At 44.0% G+C, this 23869-nt stretch overlaps 1 protein-coding gene across 3 annotated transcripts in view; it reads left to right on the top strand.

Moving 5' to 3' along the window:
- MBD5 (methyl-CpG binding domain protein 5) overlaps positions 1 to 23869 on the top strand; it is a 122381-nt gene that overhangs the window by 40487 nt on the left and 58025 nt on the right. For 2 of the 3 annotated variants that reach the window (XM_073634214.1, XM_073634212.1), the window contains exon 3: positions 16518 to 17094. In XM_073634214.1, the coding sequence (XP_073490315.1) occupies positions 16982 to 17094 (113 nt within the window). In that variant the 5' untranslated portion in view covers positions 16518 to 16981. The remainder of the gene's footprint in view (positions 1 to 16517; positions 17095 to 23869) is intronic. The other variant, XM_073634213.1, reaches the window with a different exon arrangement.

The raw sequence follows: 23869 nt of genomic DNA, 5'->3' as shown, positions 1-23869 counted from the left end.
TTAAACGCTTTAAGATAAAAAAAAAAAGTAAAAAAAAATACCTTCTGCCTTTAGAACCAATTTAAGTACATGAAGCTGTAGTTTTTAGATTCATTTATAATTTGACAAAATATTAACTCTAGACTGACCCAAAAGAAAAGTTTGGCAAGTGCAACTCAAGCGCTCTTTTTCCTCTGCACAGGACATTAGGTTTTAAAGCAGTTAAAGAGCTACAGGTTACCTGTTTGTATTCCCCTTATGTTGCGTGTTGAAGCAGTAACCGTACTCTTTAGAGGCAGCACAGTGACCAAGCCATAGTTATCGCTTTCCATACTATCAGGAGCTCTATTTATGTGACCTATTTTTTTCCTAGCATAATTTCTATAGCAATAAGTAGGATATTTTTAGAGAGTTGGTGAATGAAACCGTTGTAGCTTTTCTTTTTTATTGCGTAATGTAACATAGTGAAATGCAGCTGACATTTATTTGTAAGGAGTGAGTCATCTGCTAACTTAATAGTAGCTGGGTGTTAATTTAAAGAGAACCAGTCACAACCGAGCCAATGTAAATATTTGAATATCCTTAAAATAATAATAAAGATAGATTGAATTGAAACACATTCTATTTTTTTTTTCTTGGAAATTCTGCCTTTGGTTTCCTGCGAGCGCTTAATGCAATAAAACAGAGCCCAGAACTGAGTAATTGGTACGTGATAACTCTGATTTCACCAATTGTTCAGTTTTAAGACCCATGTGGGTCACTTCTTCCACCTGTGTAGTATGAAGAGGTATTGTACAGTGGTAGTAAAGATTGAGGACACTTTTGGAGATTTTAATGTTTTGCAAATTTGCAGGCTTATAAGAAATGTTATTTGCACCAAATGTGGATGTTTATTTGTCAGTTGAAAGATTATGCTGAATTCAATATAAAAAAAAAAAAAAAAAAAAAAAAAGATTCAAATATATGCAGTACAAATAAAGTTATGGTTACTTTAGTCAAGCCTTTTTCAACCAGGGTGCTTTAACCTTTAACCACTTAAGGACCAAGCCTCTTTCTGAGATTTGGTGTTTACAAGTTAAAAACAGGTTTTTTTGCTAGAAAATCACTTGGAACCCCCAAACATTATATATTTTTTTTCTAACACCCTAGAGAATAAAATAGCGGTCAGTGCAATACTTTGTCACACCGTATTTGCGATCTTACAAGCACACTTTTTTTTGGTAAAAATACACTTTTTGGAATTAAAAAATAAGACAACAGTAAAGTTAGCCCAATTTTTTTTATATTGTGAAAGATAATGTTACGCCAAGTAAATTGATACCCATGTCACGCTTCAAAATTGCGTCCGCTTGTGGATTGGCGAAAAACTTTTACCTTCAAAAATCTCCATAGGCGACATTTCAAAAATTCTGTAGATTGCATGTTTTGAGTTACAGAGGAGGTCCAGGGCTAGAATGATTGCTTTCGCTCTACCGATCGCAGCAATACCTCACATGTGTGGTTTGAACACCATTTTTATATGCAGGCGCTGCTCACGTATGCGTTTGCTTCTGCATGTGAGCTCGGTGGGACTGGGAGCGTTATAAAATAAATAAGAAATATTATTTTTTTTTTTTTTTTTTTTTTTTTTTTTTTACTTTTTTATTTTTACGCTGTTCTTTAATGTAAACATCCCTTGTAATAGAAAAAAAGCATGACACGACCTCTTAAATATGAGATCTGGGCTCAAAAAGACCTCAAATCTCCTCATATTTACACTAAAATGCAATTAAAAAAATGTTGCTTTAAGAGCTATTGGCGGAAGTGACGTTTTGTCGCCGCTTCCGCCCTGCAATGGTATGGAGATGGGTGGGGGCCATCTTCCCCTCACTCGTCTCCATACCAAGCCAGGGAGAGGACCCGATCGCCTCATCCGCTAACGACGGCACCGGAGAGCGGAAGGGGAGGGCTTAAAAGTGATCTCGCGGTCACTCTGCTGCAGAGACCACTTTTATCTGAAACCGGACCGCTCACTGAGGAAGAGGGTACTGTGGTTATGGTAGCTAGCTGCTGCCATAATAACAATATCCCTCTTCAAATTGCTGACGTATATCAGGGTGAGCCAGTCTGGAAGTGGTTAAAGTGTCTTCAGGGGTGCCTTGGCAAAATGCCTAAAAATTGCCCAATTGTGTTCAAGCCGGTGGGTGGATGAAGCCTGTCATTTAGTTACAGTAAGCCACAGGTTTTCATTGTACCCCATTACAACCTTCTAGCTGCTGGCATCCTAAAGGCCAATGGCATCAGTTGATAAGGAGGATGTCAGTCGCCTGAACAGCATCCATGTTTGACCCTCCCCTACCCCTCTCTATCAGTGTTGGGGTCACATTAGCTGAATGATGGAGAAGAGAAGCATTTGAATACTAGTTGGTACCAGTTTGCAAAAGTGTGTTTGCTTTGCTAGAATAAATCACCTCTAACGCTGGGTGGTCTTCTTTTTTTTTTTTTTTTTTTTTTTCTCACCTTAAAGCGGTGTTCCGCCCAAAAAAAAATAATTATTAAAAGCCAGCAGCTACACGTACTGCAGCTGCTGGCTTTTAACAATAGGACACTTGCCTGTCCTGAAGTTCCCCGATGTTGGCACCGCAGCTGATATTATCATCAGCTGTCAGGTGCTGCTGCCGCCGCCATTGCGGGTAGGGGTACCCAGCAGTGTAGCCTTATGGCTTCACGCCAGGAACCCTACTGCGCATGCACGAGGTCCCGCTCCTGTCTCCTACTGGCCCGGAGACAGGGAGAGGAGGAGGGAGCCCCATGGTGATGTCACAGGCCGCGGCCCAGACTCCCGGAAGTGGCAACAGGATACCTGTCAAAGACAGGTATCCTGTCCCCCCTACCCCCCAAAAGGTGCCAATTGTGGCACCGGAGGGGGAGAGGAGACAAATGAGCGGAAGTTCCACTTTTGGGTGGATCTCTGCTTTAATGCATCCTATGCATTAAGGTAAAAAACCTTCTGTCATGCAGCAGCCCCCCAGACCCCCTGTTTTACTTATCTGAACCCGTTCTTTTTTTGCCCCGGGGACAAGCATACCAGCTCTAGCCAGTGTCTTGTGTCCTGGTTGGATAGATTGATAGCAGTACAGCCATTGGCTCCTGCTGCGGTCAATCAAATCCAATGACGCGGGGGGTGGGGCCGAGTCCTGCTGTCTGTGTCAATAGACGCAGCAGCAGGACACGGGAGCGCGACCGGGTGTCCCGAAGGAGAGCACTTCTCCGACGGAGCACTCGAGAAGAGGAGGAGCCACGAGCGCCGCTGAGGGACCCCAGAAGAGGGCGATTGGGGCCACTTTGAGCAAAACTAACTGCACAGAGGAGGTAAGTATGACATGTTTGTTGTTAAAAAAAAAAACAACAAAAAAAAAGAGGCTTTAGTAACCTTTTAAACTTGTGGCTGTTGCTGCATTATGTTAAACTATTAGAATAGCTTTTACATTTTAGAATGGGGTTCCTCGAGACCAAAAATTTTAAAGGGTGCATTGACAGCAAAAAAGGTCGATAAACACTGCTTTAATCTAAAGAAACACAAGTGTGAAAACCACTGGGATAATGCCTGCAGGCATCGTCCCGGTATTGTTTTTTAAAGGACGCTATCCTTAAACTGCACATGGGATTTTTCACGGTCAGGGCAATAAGGCTGTGGAACTCTCTTCCACAATTGGTGGTGGCAGCGGGGAGTATGGATATTTTTAAAAGGCTCTTGGATGTGCATCTCAAAGAGCACAACATACAGGAATATGGGAAATTATTATAGACACTGACACAGGTTGAACTGGATGGACTATTGTCTTTATTCAGCCTTACCAACTATGTAACTGCATTTGGTGCAAAATAACATTTCCTGTAAGCCTGCAAAGTTGTCAAACATACAAATTTCCAAAAGTGTCCATTATGCTTTCCACCACTGTAACTGTATTTTACTGTTGGAGGTTTCTGTAACCAGAAATGAAGGCATTGCAGGAAATCACATGTACTCTCCTCCTAGATGTGTCCCCTTGGGGGGTGTCCAAGATAGTGCCGGGAGCAGACAAGTTTTAGAGCTGCTCCATCATCCGGTGCTTTTATCCTGACCATATTAAGTGGAGGACGAGCGTTATCTCCCTGGAGAGCTGTGTTTTGCCTACCCCCTTCTGCTCCTCCATGCCTGAATACAGAAAACGGGGATTTTCTTGGAAAAACCCACCAAAGGATTGACTGGAAGTCGGGAGCAAAGCAGTAGCCACTGTCTGTATTACCCTGGCTGAGGAGACTGAGGAGCCATGCATGATGGCTGAGTCTCTTCCAGCACCAGAGGCCGCTGCGTCCTCCTTGGAGTTTGCTAAATTGATGCAGGCTATTACTGCTTTTACTGACAAAATAGATCATGTCTACACGGAGGTTGGAGGCCAGGCATTTGCAGCGGTTCATTTCTCCTTACCCGGGTCTCGTGAGTCACCAGTTGTTGCTTGGCAGGCTAAAGGTGCTTAGCAGGATTGTCGCATAGGGGCTTGGTGAGCCCTATTAAAGGGTTTCCCTTCTGAGGTGTGTTAATACTACACCCAGGTACTCTTTTTGTGGCTAGTAAATGTCTTCAAAAAAGAGGAGCGGGACTAACGCTACAGGGAAGGGCACATCTATGTCGTCAGTAGTTCCTGATAAACCTAGTCGTATCCCTAGTGTTGTATCCCCTGAAAGACTAGAGGCTTCCGGGCAATCTGAGCCGCTGCGCCTATCTGGTATTGTGCCTACAGTCAACGCTGTTGCTTCACCCTTTATCACCAAGGATGAACTGGGCCCTAGCTAGGTTAGAGCACAGGATTGCTGGTTTGATTGCCTCCATCCTGCAGGGTGGCAAGAAGCAGGGCAGATCCCTCTCCCCACTGTCCCCAGAGCCTCCTGGTTTGGAGCAGGAATGGGCTGAGGATGGGGAAGAGTTAAAAGCTCAGGATTCTGTGGAGGGCCTGGCGGTTGAGTCTGCTTCCGAGCTATCTGGACAAGAATATATCCAGTTGATGTCTGTCTCTCAGGCGCAGAGGTTTTTGATCCTGACTCTTACCGAAATGGTTCGTTCTGACTTTAAGTTGCCTCTTGCAGAGGTTACTGAGCCCCCCGATCTCCTTTGGGGTCTCCGAGGCCTATTCAGGCCTCACAGGCTTTCCCTTACACCCTCTGTTGGAACAGGCGGTATATGCTGACTGGGAACATCCTGACAGGTTTTTTGTTCTCCTAATGCCACGTACACACGGCCGGACTTCCCGACAGAAAAAGTCCGATGAGAGCTTTTGGTCGGACATTCCGACTGTGTATGCACCATCAGACTTTTTCTGTCGGCATTTCCGACGGACTCTGTTGTAGAACATGTTCTAAATCTTTACGTCGGAAATGCCGACGGAGTTTAGCCCGTTGGCAAGTCCAGCCATGTGTACATGGCATAAGAGGGTTTTCCCTTTTATATCCCATGGATGAACGGTTTGTTAAAAAGTGGAGCATGCCAGCCGTAGATGCAGCAGTCTCTTCCTTAAACAAGAACTTGACTAGTCCGGTAGATAACTCACAGGGCTTGAAAGACCCTGTCGACAATAAATTAAAGTTATTATTTAAAGCTTCCTTTTCTTTGGCCAGTTCAGCTATTCAGCCAGCTGTTGCAGCAATTGGTATCTGCCAGTCCGTAAAGGAGAATCAGGTCAGACGGCCTGACAGGCCTAACCGGGAGGAGGATCTGATTGAAAATAAAACGGATATTCTTCGAGCACTGTGTTTTGCTGTTGACGCCTTAAAGGATTCAATACAGCAGGTTTCTCGTTTTGGCTCTCTTGTCTCTACATATGCGCAGACTTGTGGTTTAAGAACTGGTCGTCCGAGCTTCCTTGTAAAAAGTTATTGGCAGGTTTCCCCTTTAATGGGGAACGTTTATTTGATTGTAGAGGTTCAAAAACCAAACTGGGACACAAGGCCCATTTTGGACCTAAGATACCTGAACCAGTATCTACTGGTCCAGTCCCTTTGGATGGAGTCTGTGCACTCAGTAGTAGCCTCACTCCAGATGGGAGACTTTCTAGCCTCCATCGATATAAAAGATGCATATTTACATGTACCTATTTTTCAGCCTCCTCAGAGGTTCTTACAATTTGCAGTAGAGGAACGCCATTTCTTTATCATACATCACGGGACACAGAGCACCATAATAATCACTATGTGGGTATATAGGCACCTTCAGGTCATGGACACTGGTATACCCAATACAGGAACGCCCTATATAACCCCTCCTCCTACCAGGAGTACCTCCGTTTTTTCGCCAGTGTCTAAGGTGTTGGTCACGAGTGAAGATGTGCTCTGAGGAGCTCCAGGAGGGATCCTTGCTGGATTTAAATAGCCTCCACAGACCGGATCCATCCAAAGTGCCACTGAGGCCAAGGTGGATGGTACACGGGCCTCGTATACGAAGCACAAGGTCTTGCCTGTAGCGCCTCTCTTTGCAAGGCTGGACCCCGGGACCCAGAGCTTTGGTCATGCCTACATTACCTAAAGTTTTTCCTGGCAGGGTGCTATTACAGGTCCAAGGGAGTGGAACCCCAATAAAAAGGGACCCGGTCCTTAAAGGTTTGCTAATGTAGCCCGCCGTGATGGGTGAAGGTCGGATCTGTCTGTTAATTCAGCAGAATCCTGCGGCAGGGATAAGGTAAGGGAAGAATCCTAGGAACTATAAAAGTCCACCTATGGTTTTCTTCTTTCGGGAAAAAGGCCATGCCTTAATTCTCCACTAGAGGGAGTATGTGCACATACCTTAATCTGTTGTCTTCACTTCAAGCTCAGTGTCAGTCTGTGTGGCCGCAACAGCTTGCACAGGGGGGATTCCTTTTGAGGTAAGATGTGCTGTGCTGAGCTCCACTGGAGCAATCCTTGCTGGGGGTAGCTATGCAGCCGGATCCATTCAAAGTGTCTTTTAAGCCAAATTGACTGGTACCCAGGCCTTGTGTCCAAAGAAACAAGGTTTTGCCTGTAACTCTTAGAGAGCTGGACCCCGGGATCCAGTACTTTGGTATTTTTAAAGCCATGAAGTTTTACTGGCGGGGTGCTATTACAGGTCCAGGAGTGTGGGTTCCCTCAGGGTCCCGGTTCCTGAAGGTTGTTAACGGAACCCACCGTGAAGGGTGAAGATTGGGTCTGTTGGTTTTAACACAGAAAACCCTGCGGCGTGAAAGGTAAGTGGAGTTTTTCTAAGGAATTTTTAACATTTTTTATTTTTTTTTTTTTTTTTTATGAAATGTCTCCTTTTAAATGGTAAATGTTGTCATGCCTAAGTGTCACCACTAGGGGCTGTATGGAGCACGTACCTTCTCGTGATTTTCTCAGAGATCACACTGTGTCAGGAAGCAGCAGGCTTTTTCCTCCGGCTAGCAGGCAGATCTCTGGTGAGTTTAGGGGGGTTTTTTGCTTCCACAGACACCCCCATCTGGTCTAAACTCTCCCTCTCTTCACGGGGAAGGGGAGAGGTAAAACGATCAGCAATGCCGTTTTCTTTCACCACCCCTGCATGGCGTCGGCTCTCAGGTCTCCTCCTTACTATCCCTCCCTCACTCACTAGCCGATCCCGTCAGATCGGAGGCCCGCGCTCGTGTGGGAAAACTCTTTTGAAAGAGAGAGGAGGGGGTGCGATGCGACAGAGGGGGCGTAGTGCGGCGTTGGCATCCTCCAACGAGTGTGTTTTAAAAACTCCATTTGTGCTGCTGCAAGGTATCGGAGGGACACAAGAGCAAAGAGGGGCATGAAAGAGGTTTGGTGACACAGGCATTTCCTATTGACACATTTACTATTCGCATCAGGCTGAGCATTAATAGCAGTGGTAGTGGCTGGACTATTGCTCAAGCCGTGGATGCGATCCTTCTGGTAGTACCTCTGGTTATAGGTCCCCTTCCATTACCCAGGACCCTCAAACTGAGGAACCGGGGGCGAGAGATAATGAATTTCTCTCAGGGGACCAGGAAGAGGGTGATGACTCCTCTTCTGAAGACTCAAATACGGAAGGATCAGGTTTGCAATCTGAAAGATTGATGGTACAATCTCTTACTGAATTGGTCCTGTAACGAGCCCCTTGCTCGCTCAGTTCCACTCTCCTGACACTCCTCTGCTGCTATAGAATCAGACTGCAGATCACAACATCTGATTGTTCGGTCATCCGATGCTCCGGGACTAGAACTACAGCTCTGTGCCGTTCTAGTCCAGTTGTGATAGCTCAGAAAAAACACCAGGCAGGCTGTATGTAAGTTCAACCAGGAATATCCTTTATTGCAAAATACAGGCTTTTATACACTAAAAGTGGAGGTGCAGACCTCCTGCTCATATTACTCTAACAATACAGCTGTAACCTAATTAACCTAATTAACATGAGCTAATTAACTAATCACTTTAGACAGCCTAGATGACTCAGACGTGACCTTTAGGCCAGACTGGCCATCAACATAGACTCTTCCCAACACATCACAATCAACATAGACTCTTCTTCACACAATAGCAGAGTTAATTAACACAAACAACAATGGGGATCTAATGACTCTTAGATCCCATACTAGAGACTTATTTACAATACACATTTTAGCAGACAACAGACAGACAGGTGTTGGAATTTACATCAGCATCTCCTAACAGTATCTGTCCCAGCATTATGAATCAGTCACTATTCCAATATTCATGACAGGTCCGTTCCACATTCATGCTGCCATTAGCTGAGCCAGTTGATGAGCCCACTTCTTGTTTGGGTTCGCTAAAGCCTCCCCAAGCTATTCATGCTTTTCCTATCCATTCATTGCTGAAAAAGCTTATGTATTCTGAGTGGGATCACCCAGATAAACAGTTTTTTCCTCCGAAAAAGGTTTTCAACACTTTATCCTATAGAGGAAGAATTTAATAAGAAATTGGGGATGCCAGCAATTGACGCTGCTATATTCTCTGTGAATAAAAATTTGACTTGTCCAGTAGACAATGCTCAAATGCTAAAGGATCCAACAGATAAGAAGTTTGGAATTCCTATTTAAAAACAATCTTTCTCTGGCAGGTTCAGTGGCTCAGCCTGCGCTGGCAGCAATCAGTGTATGTCTGTCCTTAAGAGACCAGTTTAAACAGGTGCTCAAGATTATTCCTGATCAGCAGGCCCAAGATTTGGCTGGGATACCAGGGGCATTATGTTTTGCAATAGACGCTATGAGAGATTCTATTCTCCAGGCCTCACGACTTACGCTCGGGCTGGTGCATATGCGTAGAGATCTGTGCTTGAAAAATTGGTCAGCCGAAGCACCATGCAAAAAGCTCCTGGCTAGTTTGCCATTTTGCGGTGAACGGCTGTTTGGGGACGATCTGGAGAAATACATCCAAAGAATTTATAATGGGAAAAGTTCCCTTTTGCCAGTTAAGAAGAGCAGTAAGCGTTTTTCTTTTAAGCGAGCTTCTTCTCCAGTGCCAAGAGCATCAGCCAGGCAGTCACGACGGCCTCCACCGTCAAGTTTAAGAGGTAAACCTCAGGGTCAACCCCAGGGGCAAAAGAGGCCCTGGGGAAGGAAACCCACAAAACAAAATACTAAGACCTCCTTATGAAGGGGGCGCCACCGCTCGCTCGAGTGGGGGGAAGACTTCTGTAGTTCTCAAGTGTCGAGAAAAATGGGTGGCTTCCTCAATATCTTTGGGATACAAACAAGAGTTCCCATCTCCACGTCTCCTTGTTTTCTCAGATCAAACGTTCCCAGGGATCCAAAGAAAAAGAAGTCTCTTTCAAGCTTTGGACCATCTTTTGTCTCAAAAGGTGATATCGGTGGTCCCCATGGAAGAGCAGGGGTTAGGGTTTTATTCAAACCTTTTCACTGTGCCAAAAACTGGTATGTCAGACCCATTTTAGATCTCAAAGATCTAAATCTGTTTTTGAATAATCCACACTTTTCGCATGGAGTCAATCCAATCAGTGGTCTCCATTCTACAAGGTGGAGAACTGCTAGCATCAATCGACATCAAGGATGCTTACCTCCATGTACCTATTTTTCCCGCTCACCAAAAATATCTACGCTTCGAGATATATAAAATCTTCATTTTCAGTTTGTAGCTCTGCCTTTCGGTCTAGCTACTGCACCTCGAGTGTTTACAAAGGTCTTGGCCAGATTAAGGGCTCAAGGTATAACGATTCTAGCTTACTTAGACAATCTACTCTTGATAGACCAGTCGGTAGCCCGCTTAGACCATAGTTTGGTCACCACAGTCAGCTACCTGGAATACCTAGGTTGGATTCTCAACCTAGAGAAATCTTCCTTAAAACCATCAAAGAGATTGTAATACTTGGGTCTGATCATAGATACAGCTCAGAAGATTGTGTTCTTGCACCAGGCAAAGATCAGTTCCATAAGGGAACTGATTCAGGTGGTCAAAGCAAAGAAGAATCCTTCTATTCGACCTTTGCATGAGATTGTTGGGAAAGATGGTGGCTTTGTTCGAGGCCATTCCTTATGCTCAATTTTATTGAAGACTACTGCAAAACAGTGTCCTATCGTCTTGGAACAAGAAGGTCCAAGCTCTAGACTTCCCATTGCATTTATCCCCAAAGATGTGCCAAAGCCTCAGTTGGTGGTTGATAGCCAAGAATCTCCAAAAAGGGAAATCCTTCCTACCAGTTACCTGGAAGGTGGTAACAGATGCCAGCCTTCTGGGGAGCAGTCCTGAAAGAAGCGTCTGTCCAAGAAAAATTGGTCCAAATCAGAAATGACCTTGCCAATCAATATTCTAGAGATTCGGGCAGTACGCCTGGCCCTTAAGGCCTGGACGCTCAGATTACGGAATTGTCCTATCAGGATCCTATCTGACAATGCCACGCAAGTAGCTGTGCAGCCCAGAGAGCGGTGACTTATATCCTAACTTGGGCAGAAAACAACATACCTCGCCTATCGGCAGTCTTCATTCCAGGAATAGAGAATTGGCAGGCGGACTACTCGAGTCGCCAGCAGTTGCTCCCAGGAGAATGGTCTCTTCACCCCGACATCTTTCTGTCAATATGTCAAAGATGGGGAATTCCAGACGTGGATCTGTTTGCGTCCAGGTTCAACAAAAAGATGGACAACTTTGTGTCAAGGACAAAGGATCCACTGGCATGCGGAACTGATGCATTGTTTTTCCCGTGGAATAAGTTTTCACTGATTTATGCATTCCCTCCTGCGGCTTCTAAGCAGGATCAAGCAGGAAGGTAAGGTGGTGATTCTTGTGGCCCAGGAGATCTTGGTATGCAGAGATCATAAAGATGGCGGTAGGAGACCCGTGGACCCTACCGCCACGGCCAGACCTTCCCTCGCAAGGACCGGTATTCCATCCTGCCTTACAAACACTAAATTTAACGGTTTGGCTATTGAGACCCACATTCTGAATAAGCGTGGGCTATCAGGTTCAGTAGTGTCTATTCTGGTTAATGCAAGGAAGCCGGCCTCCAGAGTCATATATTATAGAGTCTGGAAGGCATATGTCTCCTGGTGTGAATCCAGAGGTTGGCACCCCAGAAAATATGTCATAGGTAGGATCCTTGAGTTTCTACAGATGGGATTAGAAATTAAACTGGCCTTGAATACTATCAAAGGCCAGGTTTCGGCCTTAAAAGTATTATTTCAACGACCACTTGCTTCACACTCTCTGGTTAGGTCACCCCTGAACCCTTGGGACTTGAATTTAGTCCTGTCGGCATTACAGAAACTTTTGAGCCGATATGTTGTATTCCCTTGGTCCTTTTGACAAGGAAATTTAGTTTTTCTGGTAGCCATATCTTCTGCAAGAAGAGTTGGTTGCTCTTTCTTGTAAAGAGCCATATTTGATTATTCACAAGGATAAGGTTGTATTACGTCGTCATCCTAATTTTCTACCGAAGGTAGTGTCAGGTTTTCATTTAAACCAGGATATTGTTCTCCCTTCATTTTTTCCTGAACCCTGTTCTGCGGAAGAAAGGTCACTACATTCTCTTGATGTGGTGAGAGCAATCAAAGTCTACTTGAAGGCGACTGCTCAGATTCGTAAAACGGATGTTTTGTTTGTGTTGCATGAAGGTCCTAAGAGGACAGGCAGCATCAAAATCTACTATCCCTAAATGGATTCGTCAGGTGATTGTTCAAGCTTATGGTTTGAAGAGGAAAGTTCCACTTTTTCATATTAAAGTGCACTCCACCAGGGCTGTTAGTACTTCCTGGGCAGTGCATCACCAGACCTCCATGGCTCAAATCTGCAAGGCCGCAACTTGGTCTCCATGCATTTACCAGATTCTATCAAGTAGATGTAAAAGGTCATGAGGATATCGCCTTTGGGCGCAGTGTACTGCAGGCAGCAGTATAAATCTTCTAGTCTCTTGGTGCCCTTCTTTTGTTGTTTCTCCCTCCCTTCAGTTGGCATTGCTATGGGACATCCCACATAGTAACTAATATGGCTCTGTGTCCTTTGGTGTACGATAAGAAAATAGGATCTTTATAACAGCTTACCTGTAAAATCCTTTTCTTTGAAGTACATCACGGGACACACAGGTCCCTCCCTTCTTTCTAGTATACACGTGTATTGCTTTGCTACAAAAACTGAGGTACTCCCAGTAGTGGGAGCAGTTATATAGGGAGTGGACTTCCTGTCTTAGGGTGTGCCAGTGTCCATCACCTGAAGGTGGCCTATAACCCGCATAGTAACTACTATGGCTCTGTGTTCCGTGACGTATGATAAGAAAAGGATTTTACAGGTAAGCTGTTATAAAAATCCTATTTTTTCTTTCCTTGTGTCATTAGGCGCTGCCCCCCCCCCATCCCCCCACACCCATCCCCCCCCCGCCCTTCGTGTTGGGTCTGCAGACTGGAAGGGTTGGTGAATGGGGACGGGTTGGTGAAAGGGGTGGGGCCTAGGCGAAGTGCAGTGTGCAGGACGTAGCATCCACGAGGCGCAAGCGCAGGCTTAAGAAATCAACTTGAGCGCTCTCTCCTCAGCTGATAGCGAGGAGAAGCAAGCTGGCTACACTCGGGACACAGGAGCGGTGGGGCACGTAAGGGCTGCAAAGGCATTCCTAATAGGGAAAGGACATTTCTCCCAGCGCTAGACTGAGCTTGTATAGCGGCATTCTACTGTCAGACTATTGTTCAGCGATTAGTGTATTTAAATTGTGCCTCTGCTTTTTGTGCTTAGTACTATGTCTGTTAAAAAAGACACCACAAAAACCTCACTAAAGGTACCAAAGATTCTACCTCCTGGTGCTGGGAACTCCAGCCGTACCTCCACACTGTCATCCTCGCCTGAAATACCGTGGGTACAGGATGAGGTGTTACCCTCAGGCGATTAGGAGGAAAAACAAACCGATTACTCCTCTACGGAGGAAACAGTAGATGAACCCTTTTCAGCCTCGCAATCGGAGGAATTGCTGGTACAATCTCTTATGGAGATGGTTCGTTCCACTTTCATGCTAACCCTAACGGAGTCTGCTGAAAGTTCAGTTTCTTCCTTGGGTTCCTTAAAACCCTCACAGCCTTTGCATGCGTTTCCTGTCCGTGCATTACTAGAAAAGCTTATTTATGCTGAATGGGATCACCCGGATAAGCATTTTCTCCCTCCAAAGAGATTCTTAGTTCTCTATCCCATGGAGGAGAAATTCACCAAAAAATGGCATGCACCAGCAGTTGACGTTGCCATTTCCAGTGTGAATAAAAGTCTAACTTGTCCAGTAGACAATGCACAAATGCTTAAGGATCCAACAGATAAAAGATTGGAATTCCTACTAAAATCCTCCTTTTCTTTGGCAGGTGCCGTTACTCAGCCTGCAGTCGCTGCAATAGGCATCTGTCAATCCCTAAAGGACCAATTTAGACAGGCCCTTAAAGAGCATCCTGTACAGCAAGCCCGGGATTTGGCCGAGCTGCCAAGAGCATTATGTTTTGCCATAGACGTCATTAAAGATTCTATTCACCAGGCGTCTCGCCTTGCGCTTATGCTAGTACACATGCAAAGAATCCTGTGGTTAAAAAATTAGTCAGCCAAAGCACCATGCAAAAAACTCCTGACTGGGTTTCCTTTCATGGTGATCAGCTATTTGGGGATGATTTGGACGAATACATCCAAACAATTTCCAGTGGGAAAAGTACTCTTTTTGCCAGTCAAAAGAAAGAGTAAACGCCCTTCATTTAAGTGGGCTCTTTCTCCTGCGCCAGGGGCATCTGCCTCTAGGCAGTGGCGACGGCCTCCGCCGGCAGACTCTAGAGGAGAACCTCAGGGTCAGGCCCAGGCACATAAGAACGCCTGGGGCCGGAAACCTGCAAAACAGAGTTCTAAAGCCTCATTATGAAGGGGCGCCCCCCTTGCCAGGGTGGGGGGAAGACTTCTGCAGTTTTCAGAAGTCTGGCAAGAGGAAATTCAGGACAAATGGGTCATCTCCAGGGTAACTCTAGGGTACAAACTGGAATTTCGTGACTTTCCACCGTCTCGTTTTCTGAGGTCAAACATTCCCAAAGATCCAGGGAAAAGGCAATCTCTGTTTCGGGCACTAGACCGATTAAAGGCTCAGGGGGTGATTATACAAATCCCCACAGAAGAGCAAGGTTTGAGGTTTTATTCAAACCTCTTTACGGTACCAAAACCGAATGGAGATGTCGGACCCATTCTAGATCTAAAAAATCTAAATCAGTTCCTGAAGATCAGCTCCTTTTCCATGGAGTCGATCAGGTCAGTGGTTTCTATCCTACAGGGAGGAGAACTTCTGGCATCTAGCGACATCAGAGATGCATATCTGCATGTTCCTATATTTCCTGCTCACCAAAGGTTTCTGCGGTTCCAGTTTGTAGCCTTGCTCTTCGGGCCAGCTACAGCACCCCGGGTGTTTAGAAAAGTCCTGGCCCCACCTCTAGCCTGGTTAAGGGCACAGGGCAGAACAGTCTTGGCGTACCTAGACGATCTATTGCTAATAGACCAGTCGGTGACTCGTTTGGAGCAAAGCGTGCGCGTTACAAACAGTTACCTGGAAAGTCTAGGTTGGACTCTCAACCTAGAGAAGTCTTCCTTAAAACCGCTAAAAAGGCTGCAGTACTTGGGTCTGATCATAGACACAGCCCATAAAAAGGTGTTCTTGCCTCAGGCAAAGATCATTTCCATAAGAGAGCTGGTGCGGATGGTCAGGTCGAAAGAAGATCCCTCCACTCGCCTTTGCGTGAGGTTGTTAGGAAAGATGGTGGCTTCAGCAGTTCCCTATGCCCAGTTCCATTCGAGACTGTTGCAAAACAGGACCCTGTCTGCTTGGAACAAAACTATTCAAGCTTTAGACTTGCCAATGCGGCTGTCCCCAAGGGTGTCCCAAAGCCTCAGTTGGTTACTAACCCAGAATCTGCTGAAAGGAAAATCCTTCAGACCAGTTATCTGGAAAGTGGTAAAGACAGATGCCAGCCTTTTAGGCTGGGGAGCAGTACTAGAGAAGACAACTGTCCAGGGACAGTGGTCAAGAACCGAAAGAGCCCTGCCCATCAACATCCTAGAGATTCGGGCAGTGCGTCTGGCTCTGAGGGCCTGGACTTTCAGGATACGGGATTGTCCTGTCCGGATCCAATCAGACAATGCCACAGCTGTGGCCTATATCAATCCCAAGGGGGCACCAAGAGTCTTGCAGCGCAGAGAGAAGTGAACCATATTCTAATTTGGGCACAAGGGAATGTTCCATGCCTGTCGGCATTCCGGGAGTAGAGAATTGGCAGGCGGACTACCTGAGTAGCCAGCAGTTATTCCCGGAGGAATGGTCCCTTCACCCCGACATTTTTCGGGATGTTTGCCAAAGATGGGGGACTCCGGACGTAGATCTTCTGGTGTCCAGATTAAACATGAAGTTGGTCAACTATCTCCTGGAGAAGGTGTGAAAAGTTATCAAGCTGATAACAGAGCTACTGAGGAAGAGACAGCTGTGGGACTTGATTCTTTGAAGATAGATAAGAAAACACTACAGATATATGTGCCCAGCTCAAATTTCATAAACTGGGTTTACATCCACTTTAAGATAAAAATCCTTTGTGCAGCAGCCCCCCTAATACTTATCTGAGGACCCTCTAGCTCCAGTGATGTTGTAGGAATGTCTAGACCCCCCTCCTCATTGGCTGAGACAGCGGTGCCATTGGCTCCCACTACTGTCAATCAAAGTCAGTCAGCCAATGAGAATAGAAATGGGGCGGGGCCGGGTTGCAGCTCCGTGTCTGAATGGACACACCGAGCTGTGTCTCGGCTCGGGTGCCCCCATAACAAGCTGCTTGTCGTGGGGGGCACCTAACAGGAGGGAGGGGCCAGGATCACAGAAGAGGCACCTGAGAAGAGCAGGATTTGGGCTTCTCTGTGTAAATCCACTGCAACAGAGGAGGTAAGTATAACATGTTTGTTTTAGTTTTAATATAAAAAAAAAAAAAGACTTTACAATCACTTTATGGTAAATGGATAGCATAGAATATGTAATCTTGTAAGGAAACTTCCTTGATATTAACGTCTGTCCTTCTCTTCTTTTTTTTTTTTTTTTTTTATTTTAGGAGAGCAAGGCTGACTTTGTGACATCATGAGGTCACCTGGGAAGTATTGCAACATTGTATCTACGGATTGGAAAACAAAAAAAAGACAGAAAGAATGCAGCATATAAAAAGGTAATCCGTCATCACCGCTCCCGCCACAACGTGTTTGGATACACAAGGATGAAGTTATTATTTTCTGTGTGTCTTCGCATAGGCCACAGCACATGGATGGATTCTACCAGTTCATCTTCGGAGGGCACAGTGGCTTTGTGAGAGCTTTGTTCTTTGATCGGTGTGGCATATCACACAGCAATGGATTACGGAGATAGTGACCCATTCTTCTGACTTGTCATAAAACTTTATTACCAAATGCACTTTGTGCGGATTACACAACTGTGCAGGATTGGTCCTCTCAGAGACATGAGTTCCTATGGCATGTGGCAGTCCTCTTTCTGTTAATATCTTGGCTGGATCACAATAAGAAAATGAATGGTGGAAAGGTATGTGATGGAGGAGACAATGATGGTGCCTCGCTGTCAGTGCAGGTTCCAGTGGGCTGGCAACGTCGAGTGGACCAAAATGGCGTTGTTTATATTAGGTGAGCATAACAAGGCCTTCAGTTATAGTTTTTGTTGGAAACACAATTGTTATCTACTTCTGTTCTGATGTGGTTTTATCTTTTTACATTTAAAGTGTTACTAAACCCAGAACCTGCATTCACAATATCTGGTCTCCGACAGTACACATAAGATTGAAATGCAATAGTTTTAGTAAATATAAACTGCTAAATACCTTTTCTCATCAGCAGTATATATCAGTCTTGTGACTTCTATCAGTCTCTGCTTAACCACTTGCCGACCAGTGCGTGACGATATACATCGGCACAAAGGCACGGCTGTGCAAATGGGCGAACAGGTACATCCCCTTTAAGACGTGGCATTGTGGGTGCGTGCGCGTTCCATGAACGTGGGTCCCGCGGACTTGATGTCCACCGGTGTCCCGCAATCGCGTCACAGAGCGGCAGAACGGGGAGATGCCTATGTAAACAAGGCATTTCCCCATTCTGCCTAGTGACATGACAAAGAACTACTGCTCCCTGTCTTCGGGAACAGTGATCGCTGTCATGTCCTAGTTGGCCCATCCCCCCCACACATAGCACTGATCGCTGTATAAATGACAGTGGTCCCAAAATAGTGTCAAAAGTGTCCGATGTGTCCGCCATAATATCGCAGTCACGATAAGAATGGCAGATCGCCTCCATTACCAATAAAAAAAAATTAATAGTAAAAATGCCATAAATCTATGCTCTATTTTGTAGACGCTATAACTTTTGCGCAAACCAATCAATATAGGCTTATTGTGATATTTTTTTTTTAACATAAGTATGTAGAAGAATACATATCAGCCTAAACTGAGGAAAAAATTTGGTTTTTTTATATATTTTTGGGGGATATTTATTATAGCAAAAAGTAAAAAATATTGCTTTTTTTTTTTTTCAAAATTGACGCTCTTTTTTTGTTTATAGCGCAACAAAATAAAAACCGCAGAAGTGATCAAACACCACCAAAAGAAAGCTCTATTTGTGGGAAAAAGGTTGTCAATTTTGTTTGGGTGCAGCGCCACACGACCGCGTTATTGTCATTTAAAGCGACGCAGTGCCATATCGCAAAAAGTACTCTGGTCAGGAAGGGGGTAAATTCTTGTGGTTAAAGCTTGTAGGAGGAGTTTTCATTCTCCCCTGACACTCTGTCTGGACAGTGCTGATTAGCCCTGTGCTAATCAAATGCGCCCTCTCAAGAATAAAAAAAAAAACTCTAGCAATACACACCAAACTGAGCATGTGCAGCCTGACCCCTAATGCTCTGTTCTATCTCGAGATGGATTGGAGTTAATTAAAGAAGGGGAGGATCAAATAAACAGGATCACACAGCCTTTATACACAAAGCAGAGGATTAACACCTTGGGTTCCACAGTGAGTATAACGAGCATGCTTTACTACATATACAGACTGATTTTATTGTTGTGGGTTTAGTAACACTTTAAGGCCTAGCTTTTCTATCTTTCTCGTTGGGTTTTTTATTTTATTTTTATTTGGAAGTGTTGGAAGCTCTGTCTTTTTTTTTTTTTTTTTTTTTTTTTTTTAACTTCTGTGTGTGTTATCATTGAAATCACTTTGCTAGAAGGACATTACAGGGGCTGTAATTACTATATTCCCCCCCCCCCCAAGGAAAATGCTGTTTGCCTTGCTGCTCCTAAATAATGTCCTTTTTTTTTATTATTCTTGGAACAAGCATGCTTTAAATTAGTGCAGCAACTTTGTCAGCATTGAACCCAAAGCATCGATATGACAGGCAGCAAACTAGCTGTCTCAAAAAGAGAATTCAGTGCTCTGTTTTTTCTGTTGCAGAGTCCCTTTAGTCCAGGTTCACACCAATGCTTCTGCTTAATCTATGTGTTTTCAATATGCATTTGTAGTGCATTTCTGCACATTTTTATGCCTGTTTTTTAATGCTTTTCCATGCTTTATTCATTTTTGTAGAAGGAGGAGACTGGTTGATAAACACAAAAACCTGCCAAAAACTCACATACGTGTGCTTTTCCTGGTCTCCCTTTGAAGTGTATTGGGGCAAAAAATGTACTCTGCACCTTTTCAAAAATCACACTGCACATTGCAATGATGTCAATGGGCACCATAGAAAAAAATGTGATTTCCCTTGGCATGCATTACAGCACAATGGCAGATGAAGGAGAAATCGCAGTAGTGTGAAGAAGGCCTTAAAAAGTAGAATTGCAGGCTACAACTAAGGCAGGCCATACATGGTCGAATTCCGAACGAGTTTTCTTTTCAAAGTCTGAAATTTTGTGCGTTTTGTGATCCGATGGTGCCACCATTGATTTTTTTAAATTCAACCAATCAAGCCTTCAATTTCACCTCATGTTGCTACAGAAAATAATTTTTGTGTCTGGGAATCTTCTTTTCTTTCTGGGAATTTTCTTTTCTTATACTCATGTGCATTCCTTTTTCAATTCTATTTCTCACACGATTCTCCCATCATTGATTAGAAAATCGTTTGTTTTTCCAAAAATTGCCAACTTGTCCGATCATTCAAATTCGATAGCCACACGGAAATTAGCCGTTGATGTGTCCCACTAATGGTGTGAAATTCGAACAAAAATTCTTTGAAAAGATTTTCAAAAGAAAATTTGTTCGGAATTCGAACCATGTATGGTTTAAAACTGCTCCCTTCCCCCTTCTAGCACCTATACAAACTACCCTGTAAAAGGAAGATACCTGTTCCCAGAGTGCTCCGGTCATATGCTCCCCAACAGATGGAATGCCTGGGTGGTGATGTCACCCATAGGCCTACTATAGGGCATCTGTTTTCCGCTGTCCCTCTTCACACCAGGAAGCCAGAGCACTCTGAGAATAGTTATGTATATGCATCTTTCTTCTACAGCGTTGTTAGTATAGGGGTTAGAAGAGGGGTGGGAGAAGTTCTAAGCTTAGTTTTAGCCTAATATTCCTCTATAGGAAATTCCCTTTAACTGCCTGTGTTGTCAACCAGGCTGAAATACAGGGAAACGTTTTTCTTTTTTTTGCAGAGGAGGCAGGGTTTGCCATGATGGTTTTTATTGTAGTGTGTGGAGAATCCCCCTTAAAGCTATTGTAAACCCTGCTTTGTTTTTACCTACAGGTAAACCTATAATAAGGCTTACCAGTGGGTAAAATGAATATCTCCTACACGTGCGCCATTTAGGAGATATTCACCCTGCATGCAGCCGCTGACAGCGGAACAAGCACTCTGAAGGTCCGGCACACCGTGCCCCCCACGCTGTAGCCATCTTTCAGCTATGGCCTGTTAAGTGTTCAAAGTATAACTAAAGGCAAAACTTTTTTTCGATTCAGTGGAGATGGATTAGAACACCTGTCAGGTTTTTATTGCTCTCTGTGCCGCCGTTAGGAACATTCACCCTCTCTGTTTATCCTGTTTACCATTGCCACCAAATAGAGGGGAAATCTTCCAATGGGGACACTAGTTCTGGTGATAACCAGAGAGATTCCTTCATTTTAGAAGGATTTTTTTTCTCACTTCTTGTTTTACCTATGGGACAGGAAGTGAAGGGGAATCTCCCCGATGGGACACATGGCAAAAACTACCTTACAGAGGTTATAACTCTTCCTTACCCTGTCCAAAATGGAAAAAAAAATGTTTTGTCCTTTAGTTTTACTTTAAGGACTTTGAAAATATTACTGCTTAATAATCTTTATAACTCATTTCACTTTGAAAACTGGAGAGTGATGTGTAAAGCAGTGGTTCTCAACCTCAGTCCTCAAGTACCCCCAACGGGCCATGTTTTCAGGGTTTCCTTTACTTTGCACAGCTGCTTTAAATCAATATCAATGACATTAGAGGTCGACCGATATATCGGCCGATATTTGGCGTATTTTACTTAATCGGCATCGGCCGATTGTGCTGATAAAAAAGGCCGATTATAACTTCAGCCGTGACTTGCAAATGACTTCTGTAATAGAAGTTAATGCAAGTTGCCTGTGGAGAGGATTCTCTCCTCCTCTGGGCAGCCTGCCAAATCTGATAAGAAGATACATTTGTATCTTTCAGGTTCTTTTTATCAATAGACTGAACTCCGTGGAGAAGTTCTCAGTTTAACCATTTAAAAACTAAATCTTTTCTGACACTTGTTGCTTACAAGTAAAAATCCTGTATTTTCTGCTAGAAAATCACTTAGAACCCCCAAACATTATATATATTTTTTTAGCAGAGACCCTAGGGAATAAAATGGTGATTGTTGCAATATTTTATGTCACACGGTATTTGCGCAGCGGTCTTTCAAACGCAATTTAAAAAAAAAAAATACAGTAATGAATTAAAAAAAAAACTAAGCAGTAAAGTTAGCCCATTTTTTTTTTTCGTCCAAAAGTTTTGATTACCTGTTTTTGTGTATTTATTATTTAAGATATTTTGTTTTTTTTTTTTTTTTGTTTTTTTTTTTTTTTTTTCTAAATTATACATACAAGTGAACTGATTGAAGGTTTGTTTTGTTTAATGTTTAAATGAAAAAAAATTTCTGTATTACTTAAGGCTGCTTTCACACTGGAGCAGGCATGCGTTGATGGTAAAACGCTGCTAGTTTTAGCGGCGCTTTACCGTCATTTTAGAGGCGCTATTCGGCTGCTAGCGGGGCGCTTATAACCCAGCTAGCGGCCGAGGAAGGGGTTAAATGCGCCCCTGAAGCGCCGCTGCCAAAACGCTTTGCAGGCGCTTCGGCAGCGGTGCGCATTCATTTCAATGGGCAGGAGTGGTGGAGCGGTATACACCGCTCCAAAGATGCCGTTTGCAGGACTTTTTTTTACATCCTGCCAGCGCATCGCCTCAGTGTGAAAGCACTCGGGATATCACACTGAGACTGCAGGGGAGCCGTTTTACAGGCGCTATTTTTAGCCCAAAAGCGCCTGAAAAACGCCCCAGTGTGAAAGGGGTCTAACTGTTAGATTTTATGAGATGAAGGGAAAAAAGAAAGGAAAAAAAAAATCGGCCAAATATATCGGCCCAAAAAAATCGGCATCACATATCGGCCATCGGCCACCGCGATTTCTAAATATCGGCATCGGCCAGAGAAAAACCCATATCGGTCGACCTCTAAATGACATGGTATTGATGAGAGCTATTTTATTGAAGGGAAGTTCCCAAGACATGGCCCATTGGGGGTACTTGAGGACTGAGGTTGAGAACCACTGTTGTAAATGATATTATTTGTGTTATGCTTTGGTCTGCAGTCTGGCCACTGCGTGTTCCTTGCGGTCTGGTGTGACCAAACTGACAAAGACCGCCCTTTATTTCTAGTTTACTGTTTATGGAAGTTGTGATGATGAAACTTTCTTTCTTCTCTATCTGTGACCTGGGATAAGGTGCCGAGCTTTTGAGCAATTGTAAAATGTTACCAACGCTTCTAGGGGAACCTGCCAGAATAAAAATATAATGCTTTCTTTTGCCAAATTGTTTCCATTGGTTAAAAATTAAGAATTGAAAAGAAATGCCTGTGCCCAGGAAAAACAAACACTAGATGGTGAAATTGTATGCACCTGCTATCTTTTGTGTCAAAAGAGGGTTAACCAATAATCCATTAATTTCAGAGAGCGCTTGCTATACCATAAACCAGTGGTCTCCAATCTGCAGCCTGGGGGCCAGATGCGGCCCTTTGCTTGGCTTTATCTGGCCCTTGGGGTACTATACCACTGACACCAATGACAGGGTACCATTCCCTATACTGACCCCATCAATGGGGCACTATTGCTCCCATTAAAACCAATTATGGGGCACTGATGCCAGGGTATGTTATACTCTCGCTGGCCCCAGTCTGTCCCCCCTAAAGCCTGAAGGACATTAACCGGCATCTTGCTTAGAAAGTTTGGAGACCCCTGCCATAAACTAATACCGAAACAATTGTGACATTCTGTGGATACCGCTGCACTGCAGTGATGAGTACCGAACAATGATGCAAGTAATGCAATAATAAACAAAAATTATATAGAATTATGAATTAAAGTGAGACCGTGCAAACAGTCCTTAATGCAGTCTTGAGTGCACCATGCCTTGTCCCCTGTGTGTTCCACCATGTATAATGATACAGTCATGCTCAAGTTTGCATACCCTGGCAGAAATTGTGAAATGTCTGCATTAATATTTAAAATATGACTGATCATGCCAAAAAACTGTCTTTTATTTAAGGATAGCAATCACATGAAGCCATTCATCATATAGTTTTTGGATCCTTTTTAAATTATAACAACAGAAATCATCCAAATGTCCTTGATAAAGAGTTTGCATACCCTGGAATGTTTTGGCCTTGGTACAGACACAGAAGGTGGTACACACAGGTTAAAATGGCAATTAAATGTTAAATTCCCACATTTGTGGCTTTTTAAATCACAAGTAGTGTCTGTGTATAAATAGTCAATGAGTTTGTTAGCTCTCACATGGATGCACTAAGCAGGCTAGACACTGAGCCATGAGGAGGTGGAAAAGAATAGTCAAAAGACCTGCGTAACAAGGTAATGAAATTTTACAAAGATATAAAAAGCTATCCAAAGCCTTGAATGTGCCAGTCAGTACTGTTTAATCCCTTATTAAGAAGTGGAAAATTAGCGGCTCTTTTGATGCCAAGCCAAGATCAGGTAAACCAAGAAAGATTGCAGCCACAACTGGCAGAAGAATTGCTCAGGACACAAAGAAAAACCCACAGGTAACCGTAGGAGAAATGCAGGCTGCTCTCCAAAAAGATGGTGTGGTTGTTTTTAAGGATCACAATTCAACGATTCTTGAAAAAAGAGCTGCATGGTCGAGCTGCCAGAA

The sequence above is a fragment of the Aquarana catesbeiana genome, linkage group LG06 (genome assembly GCF_042186555.1).
Source record: "Aquarana catesbeiana isolate 2022-GZ linkage group LG06, ASM4218655v1, whole genome shotgun sequence".
NCBI lineage: Eukaryota > Metazoa > Chordata > Amphibia > Anura > Ranidae > Aquarana > Aquarana catesbeiana.
Note: the sequence above shows the minus strand (reverse complement) of the source record. Positions and strands in the feature narration are given on the sequence as shown.